Source organism: Lepidochelys kempii, chromosome 2, assembly GCF_965140285.1.
Source record: "Lepidochelys kempii isolate rLepKem1 chromosome 2, rLepKem1.hap1, whole genome shotgun sequence".
NCBI classification, from domain to species: domain Eukaryota; kingdom Metazoa; phylum Chordata; order Testudines; family Cheloniidae; genus Lepidochelys; species Lepidochelys kempii.
In genome coordinates, this window is record NC_136381.1 from 205,188,464 (window position 1) to 205,203,937 (window position 15,474).

The 15,474-nt window shown below is 43.6% G+C and overlaps 1 protein-coding gene across 6 annotated transcripts in view; it reads right to left on the reverse strand.

Annotated features, from left to right (window-relative positions):
• GALNT15 (polypeptide N-acetylgalactosaminyltransferase 15) overlaps positions 1–15,474 on the reverse strand; it is a 44,735-nt gene that overhangs the window by 21,101 nt on the left and 8,160 nt on the right. For all 6 annotated transcript variants that reach the window (XM_073333558.1, XM_073333555.1, XM_073333557.1 and 3 more), the window contains exons 3-4: positions 14,146–14,312; positions 12,111–12,315 (exon numbers count right to left, since the gene is read on the reverse strand). In XM_073333558.1, coding sequence (XP_073189659.1) covers positions 12,111–12,315; positions 14,146–14,312 — 372 coding nt within the window. The remainder of the gene's footprint in view (positions 1–12,110; positions 12,316–14,145; positions 14,313–15,474) is intronic.

The window sequence follows — 15,474 nt, forward strand, 5'->3', positions numbered from 1 at the left end:
GAGTTTGGATGCTTACAGGGTTAAGCAGTAGCTGAGCAGGTGGCTTGTGGATTGCAGCGATGCCTAAAAATTGAATTTAGGTGCCTAAATCTGGGGTTTAGGCACCCAAGAACCTTAGTGGATCTGTGTTTCTGTTCCTAAGTCAGTATTTGAGTATATAGTGTCCAGTAATAGAGGGAAATATCCCATGATGATAGATTTTAATCTAAAATAAGGGTTGAGGGAGAGGTGCATCCAGAAAGAGGTCTAGTGTGAGATATTTTGACTGCTAAGGGATGAGAAAACCCTGCCTTCCTATACTCGAAACATGGAGTCTGTGCCTTTTTACAGTCAAACCTTCCACAAAAGACATAACCAGGCTAATTTTTTCTCCATTTGGTGTTCTCAGGGGCCAAGCATCAAACCTACTTGATATGCTTTTCCCATATGCAAAAAATCAGCTATATCCTCTCAGTCTGAATTAATTGTATTTTAGATTAAGGGCTGTGTGGTGGGCTATCTACCTCATATTGGCACTGAAAGGGTTAACTGGAGCTAGAGAGCTCAATTAAGGCACCTGCTTGCACCTGGAGGGAGGGCTAGGTCCAATTGAAGAGGAGGCCCAGCTGGGGGAGAAGCTGAGTCTTCATAAAGGAAAGGACCACAGAGTAGTGGAAAAAGCCCAGGGAGAATACCTAAGTGAGAGGTAGTTGGGAGTTTTCTCTCTTGGGCTACAGGCAGACAGATGGCTGGGAGGCCTGAAGCTTGCAGCCAGAACTAGAGGGGCCTGAGCCAGGAAGAAATCTGAGAGCCCACACTCTGAAATAAGAGCCAAAAAGAACTTCACAATCATTAGGATGAGTCATTTCAAGAAGTCCTGAGAAAGGAGGGCATGGGACCTGGAAAGTTAGCCCAGGAAGCTGAGGGTGTTAGGCCTGGCCACCTGAGGCTAGGAAAACCTTGTGTGTGGACAGTTAAAAGGCAAAGGCTACAAGAGCTGGTGATTCTCACTGCATTGGGCCCAAACAATGGTTTAATATGGAGCTGTGACTGATGGAGTACCAAGATGTCAGGAGATGTGGGTTCTCCCTTCATGACAGGGTTTAGCAAAGTACTGGCAGCTGAGTTTGACTAGAACTACTTGTGTGGGGATTTCCTTGGATGGTCTATGTTGAAGATCCCAGCTGAGGACCTGTGGGCCTTAGTAATTCCCCAGGAAGAGGGGTGGAAGAGAATGGAACTTTAGGTATCTTTTTATGTAGACTTGGGACAGCAGTCCTTTGGAATAGGAGAGACTTTAAAATGACATGCCTGGAGGGTCAAGTTGCAAGGAGAGGCAGGACTGGAGTGACTGTCAGCAAGGGGTACGAGAGAAGAAAGCAACTGTGCCACCATCAGCTACAAATGGGCACAGTAGCAGTGAGTCCATTCTTCTACAAGAAATAACCAAAGCCAGATCTTCATGATAGAGCACAGTATGTGCATCGTCTGCAACAGGCTGCCACAAAATGGCAGCTCCAGCAGACTCCTGAGATTTAAAGGTGCAATACACAAAACAGTAATAATTACATAGCTATGAAACTATATATTATTCTTGATCTGGAAGCAGACTGAAATATAGGCTGGTGTAGGATGAAACTATCTGAGGGGCATCTGAACTGTTTTCCAAAACACTGTACAGGTTGTTATATTAGTCATCCCTGAACAACTGAAATGTCAAGAAAGTCTTTACAAATCAAAGATACATTCTTCAAGGAAAGACAATATATTGTAACTAACATAAGAATGGCCATACTGGGTCAGACCAATGGTTCATCTAAACCAGTATCCTGTCTTCTGACAGTGGCCAGTGCTAGATGCTTTAGAGGGAATGAACAGAACAGGACAATTATTGAGTGATCCATCCCCTGTCATCCAGTCCCAGTTTCTAGCAGCCAGAGCTTTAGGGACTCCCAGAGCATGAGGTTGCATCCCTGACCATCTTGACTAATAGCCATTGATGGACCTATCCCCCATTAACTTATTTAATCCTTTTTTTAATCCAGTTACACTTTTGGCCTTCACAGTATCCCCTGGTAATGGGTTCCACAGGTTGACTGTCTGTTTGTGAATGAGTACTTATATTTGTTTTAAACCTGCTGTCTATTAATTCCATTGGGTGACCCCTGGTTCTTGTGTTATGTGAAGGGGTAAATAACACATCCTTATTCACTTTCTCCACATCATTCATGATTTTGTAGACTTCTATTGCATCCCTCCTTAGTCATCTCTTTTCAAAGCTGAACAGTCCCAGTCTTATTAATCTCTCCTCACATGGAAGCTGTTCCATAACCCTAATAATTTTTGTTGCCCTTCTCTGTATATTTTCCAAGTTTAATACATCTTTTTTTAGATGTGGTGACCAGAACATCACACAGTGTTCAAGGTGTGGGCGTACCTTGAATTGATATAGTGGCAATATGATATTTGCAGTCTTCTTATCTATCCCTTTCATAATGGTTCTTAACATTCTGTTAGCTTTTTTGACTGCTACTCCACACTGGATGTTTTTAGAGAACAATCCACAATGACTCCAAGGTCTCTTTCTTGAGTGGCAACAGCTAATTTAGACCCCATCATTTTGTATGTATACATAATTTGGGATTATGCTTTTCAATGTGCATTACTTTGCATTTATCAACATTAAATGTCATCTGCCATTTTGTTGCCCAGTCACCCTGTTATGTGAGATCCCTTTGTAACTCTTCACAGTTAGCTTTCGACGTAACTATCTTGAGTAATTTTGTATCATCTGCAAACTTTGCCCTGATCTACACTACAAGTTTAGATCGAATTTAGCAGCATTAGGTTGATTTAACCCTGCACCTGTCCATACGACCAAGCCTGTTTTGTCGACTTAAAGGGCTCTTAAAATCGATTTTTGTACTCCTCCCCAGAGAGGGGAATAGCGCTAAAATCGACCTCGCTGGGTTGAATTTGGGGTAGTATGGATGCAATTTGACGGTATTGGCCTCCAGGATCTATCCAGAATGCTCCATTGTGACTGCTCTGGACAGCACTCTCAACTCAGATACACTGGCCAGGCAGACAGGAAAAGCCCCGGGAACTTTTGAATTTCATTTCCTGTTTGGCCAATGTGGCGAGCTGATCAGCACAGGTGACCATGGAGTCCCAGAATTGCAAAAGAGCTCCAACATGGACTGAATGGGAGGTACTTGATCTGATCACTGCATGGGGAGAAGAATCCGTGCAGGCAGAACTCCGTTCCAAAAGATGAAATGCCAAGGGCATGATGGACAGAGGCTACAACAGGGACACACAGCAGTGCCACGTGAAAGTTAAGGAGCTGAGGCAAGCCTACCAAAAAACAAAGGATGCAAATGGTCACTCCGGGTCAGAGTCCCATACATGCCGCTTCTATGATGAGCTGCATGCAATTCTAGGTGGGGCCCCTACCACTACCCCATCACTGTCCGTGCACCTGCAAGGGGGGAGTCTCATGCTACAGGGATGAGGATTTTGTGGATGAGGAAGAGGAGGAGGTTGAGGATAGTGCACAGCAGGCAAGTGGTGAATCCCTTCTCCCCAGCAGCCAGGAACTGTTCATCACCCTGGACCCAATACACTCCCAAGGCGGGCTCCCGGACCATTAAACCGGAGAAGACACCTCTGGTGAGTGTACCTTTGTAAATATAATACAGGGTTTAAAAGCAAGCATGTTTAATGATTAATTTGCCCTGAAGACTTGGGATGCATTCACAGCCAGTACAGCTATTGGAAAAGTCTGTTCACGTGTCTGGGGATGGAGTGGAAATCCTCCAGAGACATCTCTATGAAGCTCTCCTGGAGGTACTCTAAAAGCCTTTGCAGAAGGTTTCTGGGGAGGTCAGCCTTATTCTGTCCTCCATGGTAGGACACTTTTACCATGCCAAGCCAATAGCAAGTAGTCTGGAATCATTGCAGAACGAAGCATTGCAGCGAATGGCCCAGGCTTTGTTGGCATTCAAGCAACGTCCATTCTTTATCTCTTTGTGTTAGCCTCAGGAGAGTGATATCATTCACGGTCACCTGGTTCAAATACAGGAAATTTGTTTAAGGGAACAGTCAGAGGTGCCCGTTCCTGCTGGGCTGTTTGCCTTTGGCTGAAAAGAAATCATCCCCGCTGTTGGCCACGCTGTGGGGGGAGGCCCTTTCATGCTGAGCTGTTTGTGTTTGGCTGACAAGGATCTTCCCTGATACTAGCCATGTGGTGGGGGGCGGGGGGTGAAGTGATCATCCTAGAGAATTGGGGGGGGGTTGGGTTGTGCTTTACATTCACCCTAAAACTGCAGTCCCTCCTTTTAAATGGCCAACCCAACAAGCTTTGCTTGGTATGGGAAAGGAGGGCGTTGCTGTTTGAAACCGTTCCCACATGTTATGAAGATTGAAGAAGACGAAACCCTTTGCCTTACCATGACTGCCTGCAAGCCGAATACTGTTGCCCAGCTGAGCGTGTGTGATGTCTCACACCAAACCGGCAGGCTCTCAATATAAGAGGCAAAATGCGACCTTGTACCAAAAGCTCATGTGCTATATAATGTGAATCACTTGATTCAGTGTGAAATAGTCTTCCCTTTGTTCTCTAAAAGGTATCTTTTTAAATACTACTCTCCCTTTTTTCCTCCTACAGCTGCAAATGTTTCTACGCTCCCCCTATCATCTCCGTCCCAGAGGCTAGCACAGATTAGAAGGCGAAAAAAACGCACTCGCGATGAAATGTTCTCAGAGCTCATGCAGTCCTCCCGCACTGAAAGAGCTCAGCAGAATGTGTGGAGGCAAACAATGGCAGAGACCAGGAAAGTGTTAAATGAATGCAATGAGAGGAGGGAGGAATGTGGTGAGAGGAGGCAGGAGCACGATGAAAGGAGGCAGGATGCAATGCTGAGTCTAATGGGGGAGTAAACTGACACGCTCAGGTGTCTGGTGTAGCTGCAGGAAAGGCAGCATGAGCACAGACCACCACTGCAGCCCCCGTATAACTGCCTGCCCTCCTCCACAAGTTCCATATCCTCCTCACCCCGATGCCCAATAACGGATGGGGGGGTTAGGGGGGAGGCTACGGGCACCCAGCCACTCCACCCCGGAGGATTGCCCATGCAATAAAGGCTGGCATTCAAGAAGTTTTGAACTGTAGTATGGCCTTGTCCTTCCCTTCTCCCTCATCCACCACCCCACCCAGTGCTTCCCTCCTCACCCACCCCTCCCAGGCTATCTTGCGAGTTTTCCCCCTATTTGTGTGATGAATTAATAAAGAATGCATGATTTTGAAACAATAATGACTTTATTGCCTCTGAAAGCGGTGACTGAAGGGGGGAGGTTGGTTGGCTTACAGGGAAGTAGAGTCAACCAAGGGGGCAGGTTTTCATCAAGGACAAACAAACAGAACTGTCATACCGTTGCCTGGCCAGTCATGAAACTGGTTTTCAAAGCTTCTCTGATGTTCAGGGTGCCCAGCTGTGCTCTTCTAATTGCCCTCGTGCCTGGCTGTGCGTAATCGGCCACCAGACGATTTGCCTCAACCTCCCACCCCACCATCTCCCCCTATAAACATCTCCCACCCCATAAACATCTCCCCCTTACTCTCACAGATATTGTGGCGCACACAGCAAGCAGCAATAACAATGGGAATATTGGTTTTGCTGAGGTCTAACCTGGTCAGTAAACTGTGCCAGCGAGCTTTTAAACGTTCAAATGCCCATTCTACCACCATTCTGCTCTGGCTCAGCCTATAGTTGAACTGCTCCTTACTACTGTCCAGGGTGCCTGTGTATGGTTTCATGAGCCATGGCATTAAGGGGTAGGCTGGGTCCCCAAGGATAACTACAGGCATTTCAACATCCCCAACGGTAATTTTCTGGTCTGGGAAGTAAGTTCCTTCCTGCAGCTGTTCAAACAGACCAGAGTTCCTGAAGATGCGAGCGTCATGCACCTTTCCTGGCCATCCCATGCTGATGTCTGTGAAACGTCCCTTGTGATCCACCAGTGTTTGCAGCACCATTGAAAAATACCCCTTGCGGTTTACATACTGGCTGCCAAGGTGGTCCGGTCCCAAGATAGGGATATGCATTCCGTCTATTGCCCCAGTTAGGGAACCCCATTGCAGCAAAGCCATCCACTATGACCTGCACATTTCCCAGAGTCGCTACGCTTGATAGCAGCAGCTCTGTGATTGCATTGGCTACTTGGATCACAGCAGCCCCCACAGTAGATTTACCCACTCCAAATTGATTCCCGACTGACTGGTAGCTGTCTGGCATTGCAAGCTTCCAGAGGGCTATCTCCACTTGCTTCTTAACTGTGAGGGCTGCTCTCATCTTGCTATTCTTGCGCTTCAGGGCAGGGGAAAGCAAATCACAAAGTTCCATGAAAGTGCCCTTACGCATGCGAAAGTTTCGCAACCACTGGGAATCATCCCAGACCTGCAACACTATGCGGTCCCACCAGTCTGTGCTTGTTTCACAGGCCCAGAATTGGTATTCCATGGCATGAACCTGCCCCATTACCACCATGATGTCCAAATTGCCAGGGCCCGTGCTTTGAGAGACGTCTGTGTCCATGTCCTCATCACTATCGTGATCGCACTGTCGTAGCCTCCTTGCCTGCTTTTGCAGGTTCTGCACATACTGCAGGATAATGTGCGAGGTGTTTGCAATGCTCACAACAGCAGCAGTGAGCTGAGCAGGCTCCATGCTTGCCTTGGATTGGCGTCTGCAGGAGAGCAGAATTGCAGTGGAAGCGGTGGATGACGACAGATGCCATGAGAATAGATATTTATACAGAACGACGAGAGGACCTAGGAGGTGGATTCATAGCACCGGGAGAGTGGAGTTGCAGCGGAAGCGGTGGAGGACGACGGTTAGCACCGTACACATTTCCCGAGGAAGAACACAAGTACCCGGGAGCACATGACAGACAACATGGAGAAATTCACTATGGAGACAAGAGCAGCAGAGCAGAGTTGCAGCGGAAGCGGTGGATGACGACGACGGTTAGCAGTCCTACTGCACCGTCTGCTGACAGCAGTATGGCCTCTGCATGGAAAAAGGCGCGAAACAATTGTCTGCCGTTGCTTTCACGGAGGGAGGGGCAACTGACGACATGGACCCAAAACCACCCGTGACAATGTTTTTGCCCCATCAGGCATTGGGAGCTCAACCCAGAATTCCAATGTGCAACGGAGACTGCAGGAACTGTGGGATAGCTACCCACAGTGCAACGCTCCGAAAGTCAACGCTAGCCACGGTACTGTGGACGCACTCCGCCAGCTTAATGCGCTTAGTGTGGAAATATGCAATCAACTTCTGTAAGATTGACCTAATTTCATAGTGTAGACATACCCTTTGCCACCTTACTGTTTACCCCTTTTTCCAGATCATTTATGAATATGTTGAATAGCACTTGTCCCAGGACAGATCCTTGGGGGACCCCACTATTTAGCTCTCTCTATGGTGAAAACTGACCCTATTCTCATTATTCTTACCCTTTGTTTCCTATCTTTTTACTGCTGCACTGTTTCATAGTAAATCTATGGTTCAGATTTATGGTTCAAAGAATTCATCCTAAACAAGTCTTACTTGAGGGTGTGTGCACATGGTAATTATTTTAGGAAGATTTTGTAGTTTCTGGGGAAAGAATTTTGATAAGGTTATCAACTAAAGCCCGAAAACCAAAAAATAACACAAACTAGTCAAGTACCCCTGCTAAGTGAATTCAGTAATCCAATAAGGTGTATAGTGATCCTTTTTCAATAAGGATGGAAAGAGCTCTATAATAATGTTTCCTTTCTCTAGAACCTTTTATAACAAGGTATTCCAAAGGGCTACATAACCTTAGGCAGGATGTTTTTCTGGGTGAGCCATAGGGTGGTGACTTGGGAGCCCTGGGTTCCATTCCTAGCTCTGCCATGGGCTTCCTTAGAAAAATTCACTTCACTTCCCTACTTCCTCATCTGCGAAATGGGAATAACACGGTTTATCTGCCTCAAATGGGTATTTGTAAAATGCTTGAAATCCTTGGGGAAAGGAACTATTTAATCAACAAATAATATGTTATATTCATGGATGAAGCTGGCAGTCACACCTATAGTTTAGCTTACCTAACATTTTGCTATTGAAACTTACAAATAAGGAGCACTTTGATGATCCTGACTGAAATGTAGCCCTCTCTGAGATGGAATTCAGTGGCACACAGTAACACAACCCAACATCTGAGGACAGGAAATGGAAAATGACACCTCTAGCTAAATCTTTAGGGAAATGTAGGCAGGCACTAGGCAGCATGACATTGGCATTTGTGTGGGGTAGTAGAGTTACCAGCATGATACCTGAGGGCATTGTACTGTGGAAATTAGTTTATCTTGGATGAAACAAATTATACTTGTCTTAGTTAAAGATCCCATGGCATTTTCCCCAAGAAATAAGGTTACGATTGATATCCTGCATAAATTCCAATTCTATTACTTACACACTGCCTACAAGTCAGTGGAACTGCAGGTGTACAGCAGGTCTGAAAATCAGGTGTCCAAGGTGAGCACCTAACAACTGAGGCATCCTAAAGTTAGTGGGCACTTTTGAAAACAATTGGCCTGATTCATCAGATCCACTTCCTGGAGCAACTAAGTATTTCTTAGGGGTCTGCCATCCATCCTCATGGAGTCTTGGAGAATGGGAACCTTTCTATATATAGAACCTATCAATATTCTCTATTTTAATGCTTAAAAAGTCTACAGAAAAGGATATGATTCCATATGGAGGGTTTTTTTTAAATAATTTCTATACAAACCTACTGGTTTCATACCTGTTAAATTGTATAGGTCTTTGCCATAAGAGACTGGGCCTTGTCTTACTCTGAGGTTTTATCAACTGGTGTAGATACACCAATATAGCTACACTAATTCAAGCCCTCAATGTAGAAGCCTTGCACCAACATAAACTGTGATTTGCTCCCGATTTGAAACTTGTACAGTTGCACCAGAGCAGCTAGAACTGTGTAGTTGTACTGGTGTCTAAAACCCCCAGTGCAGAAAGTGAGCTGGGTTGGGATTACCATGTAATTAGTCAGTATTTTATATGACAAGGAATCTGTGCTTACCTGTATTAGGTTACTATTTTCACCAGCTCCTACTGCGTTAGGATAATAAATGCAACTCGGGAGACCTGCATTCATAGTAACGTTTCGAAGCTGTATTAAGTTAATGTTCAGTTGTAAACTTTTGAAAGAACAACCATAATGTTTTGTTCAGTTATGAACAACCTCCATTCCTGAGGTGTTCATAACTCTGAGGTTTTACTGTAAGTGTAAAGTATTATGAAACCATCTTTCTGCTGCTTATTCTTCAAACTTGCTTTTTGCAACATGATTGATTCACGAATGTGTTTGGAGTCTTGGGACTGCATGATTTTCACAAACATCTGAAATTGTTTGCTTATGACTATTTCCTTGATATCAGAAATCGAAAACCAAAAGTATGATGCTGTTGCCAGAAGCCTGTATTTTGTATTTCAAAAGGAATAACTTAACTCAAGTTGAAGCTGTCTGTGTAGATAAAGTATCTGATTCTGCCTTCATGTTGGATATTATATTAATATCACATTTGTCTCCCTGTAATAAGTTAGTTTGAAAATATATATATATATATATATATATATATAAATATAAAAATTTGTTTTGTTCTTTCTTTTCCTTTTTAACATTAGATCTAGGAGAGCATTGGATTGTTATTGGTTGGAACTCCTGCAAAGGTTCAGACATCAGAAAGGCAGTATATAACCCAGGCAGTTGCTGAGTCACTTTCTGTAGCTGATGAAGTGCTCTCCTACGCTAAAGCACTTTCTTTTACAGCTAAAGTGAGTGAGTGACAACTTAATTAGTGCACAATGAGGAAAAGAGGTGGGTGTTTCGTGAGTCAGTGAAACTTTGTTTTCTGCTTCACTATTGTATAAGGAGGTGAATATAGATTCAATTTCACAGTCCCTCACCTGCTTAATGAATTCAAGTTTATTATACTAATGCCTTGCACTTCTATAGCACCTTCCATCCAAGCACCTCAAAGACTTTATGAAAAATAATGACATAACTTCCCCCGCACCATCACCTCCATCGGATAGATGGCATTATCATCATTTTACAGATGGGAACAGTGAGACGTGGTGAGGTTAATGATTTGCCAACTCTCTTAGCAAGTCAATGCAGAACCAAGACTAGAACCCAGTTCTCCTGACTGACAACCCTGTGTCTTAACTACTACAAAATTCTCCCTTGCTTGGAGTAGGAACACTTCTGCTATGGTATTTAGAAAGAGATGATTTGGGCCACCACTGTTTTCCAAATCAGGCTACATTTCTACTCATGGGCCGCAAATCCTGCAGCCTTTATTCAGGACTGAAATCCTGGTTCCCTGTGCAAAACCAGAGTAAACAATCAGCACATTGGCTCTGCACAAGGGTTGTTGGTGTGTGCTGTAGGGGTCAGAAGCCTTTCCCATGGGGCACAAGGCACCAGTGAAGCTGCTCCATGATCACTGTGGAAGCCTTGGGGTGACAGTAGCATTGGTGGCTTCCTCACTCTCTTGCCATGGGGAATGTTAGCCAGTGAATCAGTGTGGCATGAATTTGTGCCATTGGATCCATGGGCCATGCTTCTTCTCCTGCTCTTGTAATTTCCCTATGAAGTGGCATGTGAAAATCTTCCATGGAGCAGTGTGTCACTGTGACACTCCTTTAAGGGTTTCTGTAGCTCTTTTAGGGTACATCTACATTGCAATCAGGAGATATGATTGCAGCATGTGCAGACATTGGATACTAGGTCAAAGCCAGCTTGAGTCACAAGAGCAATGAAGCTTCAACAGCGTGGGCCAAAAATAATCCAGAAGACAAAGCAATCTGCTTTTACTGGGAGACCCTTTTAGAAAAGGGCAGACATGGAATCCTAGAACAGTATTCTATTCCACATACTTACAGCGTCTTTCATTTTGCGTTTGAACAATGCAATCATCTCTAAAAGCGAACATGAATGAATTTAAAAGCAGATATTGTTAGCAGTAAAAGCAGCCTGTTTCATTGCCTGGGAACAACCTTGTTTGCATCTTCTTACTATGGTTACTTACTGATCTAGTAAGTGTTTTAAAGGAGGCATTATATTTTTCTTTTCAAAATACACCCACACTGCCTCAGCAATTCATTGTATTACAAACAGTCTTAGTTTACTGTTATGTTACAGAATTTAATGTTCAAACATTTACTTTTCAGTGGCTTCAGAATTCTTTCTTTATTAAGGGGTATGTACTTACTGCATATGATTCTTGAAACACTTCGGTAACCTAACCTCTTTGTGATGCTTGGTGATTGCTGAATGCTGATCACAGCCAGGCTTTATCTCTGTTTGTCTTTGTGAACTTGGTGTTGGTGAAATAGCTAGGATTTAGGCAGCCCGAAAAGTCTTCTGTTTTTCCATGGATCAACCACAGGTACAACGTGGGAGAAAGCAGTGCAGCCCTTCCCACCCTGCCCCGTCAATGTGCATCAGCTGTGATCTGACAGGAGCAGCTCACAGGAGGAGAAGGTAATCCAGCCTCTGGGCCTATTCAATCCTTGGCCTCACTACTAAGACTGCCAACAAGTGTAGCAAATAATGCCAACTCTTGTAGCAGTTTTTCTGATGGATGCTTGTCATCTGTTGCTTGCTGTCTGGGATTGCCAACTCATTTCATGTTGGCCACCATATGCTTCAATACTAATGCATTTCAGACACTACAGACACAGGCTGTATTCCCTCTAGGCAGCCCTAGAGAGAAAGGGTTTGGTAGTGTGTCTTATTAAGTGCCTGATCTGTCTAGTCTCCTAAATTTCAGGTTAATGCACATGGAGTAAAAGTAAAATAACACAGTATGGATAAAGGGATGAAGAGACCATGAAAACCCAAGGTAAAAATGAATTTTAAGAGATCACAAGTGTTGTCCTATTATCAGGAATTAGTATAAACTTGTGCATTATGAACAATATAAATAGTTCAAGGATCACAGTTCTTCATGGTGACACACTCCCTTCTAACAAGCATCTAAACATTTTGTACACTAAGCCCAAAGGGATATTTACCTGTCAGTGGCTAGTCTGCCCAACAGGGGTTCTAACCAGCCTGTGTGACACTCACAGTGGGAGTCCATGAAGACCAGCACATCCCCAGTTGCCCGTGCAGCTCCCAACATACGACCCTGGATGACCCCGAGCCTCTTGTTGCTCCTGATCAATTTCACACCATCCAGCTTGGAGATGTATTCACTTAGGGCTGACTTCAGATGCCCTGCAATAAATATAATAATCATTCAGATTTTAGTGCTGATTCAATCGATCACCAAAACAAACAAAACAAAAACCAAAAATAGTTTGTGGCAAAAATGGTACTCCCCAGTTAGTAAAATGATTTTTGGGTTAGCTTTGTTTTCATCCTTCTCATTCATGCAGGGAGTAAAGGGGAGCAAAGCCTCATCTCCAACTCCTATTTAGCTAAGTCAGACCTTTCTAGCTTGCAGTTCTGGGCATGGGGGCTGTGCTGAGCCACCCCTTTCTTCCCCCTTCCTTCTCATCCTCCCCCCCCCCCACTGTGAGGAAATTGGGTAGGTAATGATGGAACCATGGTTTTGCCTCCCCACAAGTCAGCCAGGAGAATTGGCTGGGCATACTGGAAGGCATGTGCAGGCCCCTGGAAAGGAGTGCAGTACACTACTCTCCCCACGTGACATCATTGTGAAAGGGGAGAGTTGGGAAGGAATGATGACTTTCTCAGTCACAGTTCCTCTTGAGGCTACTCCTTGGGCAGTGAATCTTAACCACCAATTTATATGCCAAGGTCACAATCTAGCATTTTATTTTTAATGTGGTGTTGGTTTAAAAACAGACGCAAGGTGAAGTGAATTTAGAACTTGTAATAGATGTTGGACTAACACAGTTGTGGAGACTGAAGTCCTCTGTTTCCAATAGGGACAAGCCAGGAGTAATGTGACCTTCCCTTACATTTCCCTTATGTGTCCTTCCATTATAGACTGGAAGAACAAACTCTGAGGTGAGAGTATAATTTACTAGCAGTGAAGAATCCATGTTGTCCCAGAAGCAATCTATGGAAGAAGATCTCCCGGCAAGCAGTGTTATCAGAAACGATGCGTGGGGAGGGGGAGAAACATGGGTCACATGCCCCCCAGATTTGCTACTTGGCTTGTACTGAACATGTTCACATGGACTGAGCATGCTCAGTAACATTTGCTAAAGCCACTGCTCTCCCTCTGCCCTCCCCACTGTCAGCAAGTATGGGTCATCTCTGAGTGTTACCACCAGCTTTCCCCAAATTATCACAAGTCTCATGACATCTGTTCTTTTTCTTAAAGTTGCAGCTCCTGGAATTCTGTAAGAATCTCAGCTTTCATTGGGAAAAAGTTGTTCTGCATTTGGAAAGAAGCAGGATGATGCACTTTGTGTCACATGAGGATGAGGAGATACTTTCCAGTCCATTAGTAACTAAGGTGTCTTTAAGCAGCATCTACTAGGGATAAACATCTTTAAATCAGCAGGCCCGGATTACTTGCCCCCCATGGATTTTAAAAAAGGCTGGCCATTTTCATTTAAAAAATTAGCACTATCCAATATTTTAAAAGCACACATTAAATGGATTGAGAACTGGCTAACTGAGGCATTTCAAAAAGTAGTTGTAAATGGGGAGTCATCATCAAATGGGGGTGTTTCCCAGTTTGAGGTCCACCATTATTCAGCCCCTTTATCACTGATCTGAAAGTAAAATATAAAATCACTGGTGATTAAAATTTGTGGTTGACACAGATTGGTGGAGTGGGACGTAATGACTAGGACAGGGCAGTCATGCAGAGCAATCTGTTTGGTGAACTGTGTTTAAAAATAAAGGCTTTAAAACTATTGGAAATGACAGGAAAACAAACACTTTCAAACGTAGGATGAAGCTGAATTGTAGGGGAGGAAAAGTAAAATTTGGCAACCAGTTTTCTCTATATTTAGCTTGCTTTTGGAGGATCCTTCTAGTTCCATTCTCCCTGACCCTGCCATGCAGTATTATAATTTCCTTCCAAGAGCTTGAAAATAGAATTTAGGGAGAGCAAAAGGGAGCTACCTTGTTGACTGAGGTCATCGACAAGGATAATTTCCTTCAGAGAGGCCCTTGGGGCTGTATCCATAACACTGTGCACAGTTCTCAAGAGAGTAGACCAGGCTTCATCATGGAAACAGATGATGACACTAGCAGTAGGAAGGTTGGGGTCATAGTCCTGTTGCAGACAGCTGTATGTGATAGAATGAGAGCGGCACAATATGGAAGGTTGCAACACTTCTTTTTTGTTTACTTATTATTATGAACACATCCATTTCTCTGAGGCTGAAAGTCACAATCTACCCTTACTTCATTGCAGACAGCTCAAAATCTTTGCTCAGGGTGAAGTGATGGTTAAAAAAGCAAACAAAATGTTAGGATATCTAATGAATGGGATAGAGAATAACAGTGAAAATATTGTAATGGCGTTATAGAGAACAATAGTTTGCCCTCACCTGGAACATAGTGCTTGGTTCTGGTCATCCTACTTTGAAAACGACAGAGCTGAAATAGAAAGGGTCCAGACAGACAACAAAAAGGATTGGAAGCATGGAAAGACTTTAAAGATTTAAAGATGTGGCAAATAAGGAATAAGATAGAAATTAATTAATTAATGACAGGTTTCAGAGTAGCAGCTGTGTTAGTCTGTATCCGCAAAAAGAACAGGAGTACTTGTGGCACCTTAGAGACTAACAAATTTATTAGCACATAAGCTTTTGTGGGAAGTGGTCTGTAACCCACGAAAGTTTATGCGCTAATAAATTTGTTAGTCTCTAAGGTGCCACAAGTACTCCTGTTCTTTTTTAAATTAATTAATGTTATAGAGGAGGTCAGTCTGATGCGCCTATTTTCCTATTCTCACAAAACAAGAACAATTTATTTGTCTGTTCCTTGAAAATCAACAACTTTTAAATGGATACTACTAATTTACACAATGCATAATAAGCCCGTGTAACTCATTGCCACATGATATTATTGAAACTTAGTATGATCAAAGGAAGATCAGATGTTTATATGGATAATGAAAACATTTATAGTTACATTACATAGGTTAAATATATTTTTTTTCTAAAAAGGGTATACATTCAAAAAGGGTTATGGTTCAGGGCATAAGCCATCCATTGATGGATGGAGGTTAAGCAGAAACTCTCTGAGTGGGCAGATTATTCCATAATTGTCTACTTCAAGATTTCTTGCTCCTTCCTTTCAGGTTTTTGGTACTGGCCAGTTTCAGAGACAGGATTTCTGACCAGAAGGCTCACTGTTCTGATCTGGTGTGGCATTCCCACATCGGGTATATTCCTGATCCTGTTGACGTTAATGGGAGTTTTGCCATTGAATTCAATGAGGCTA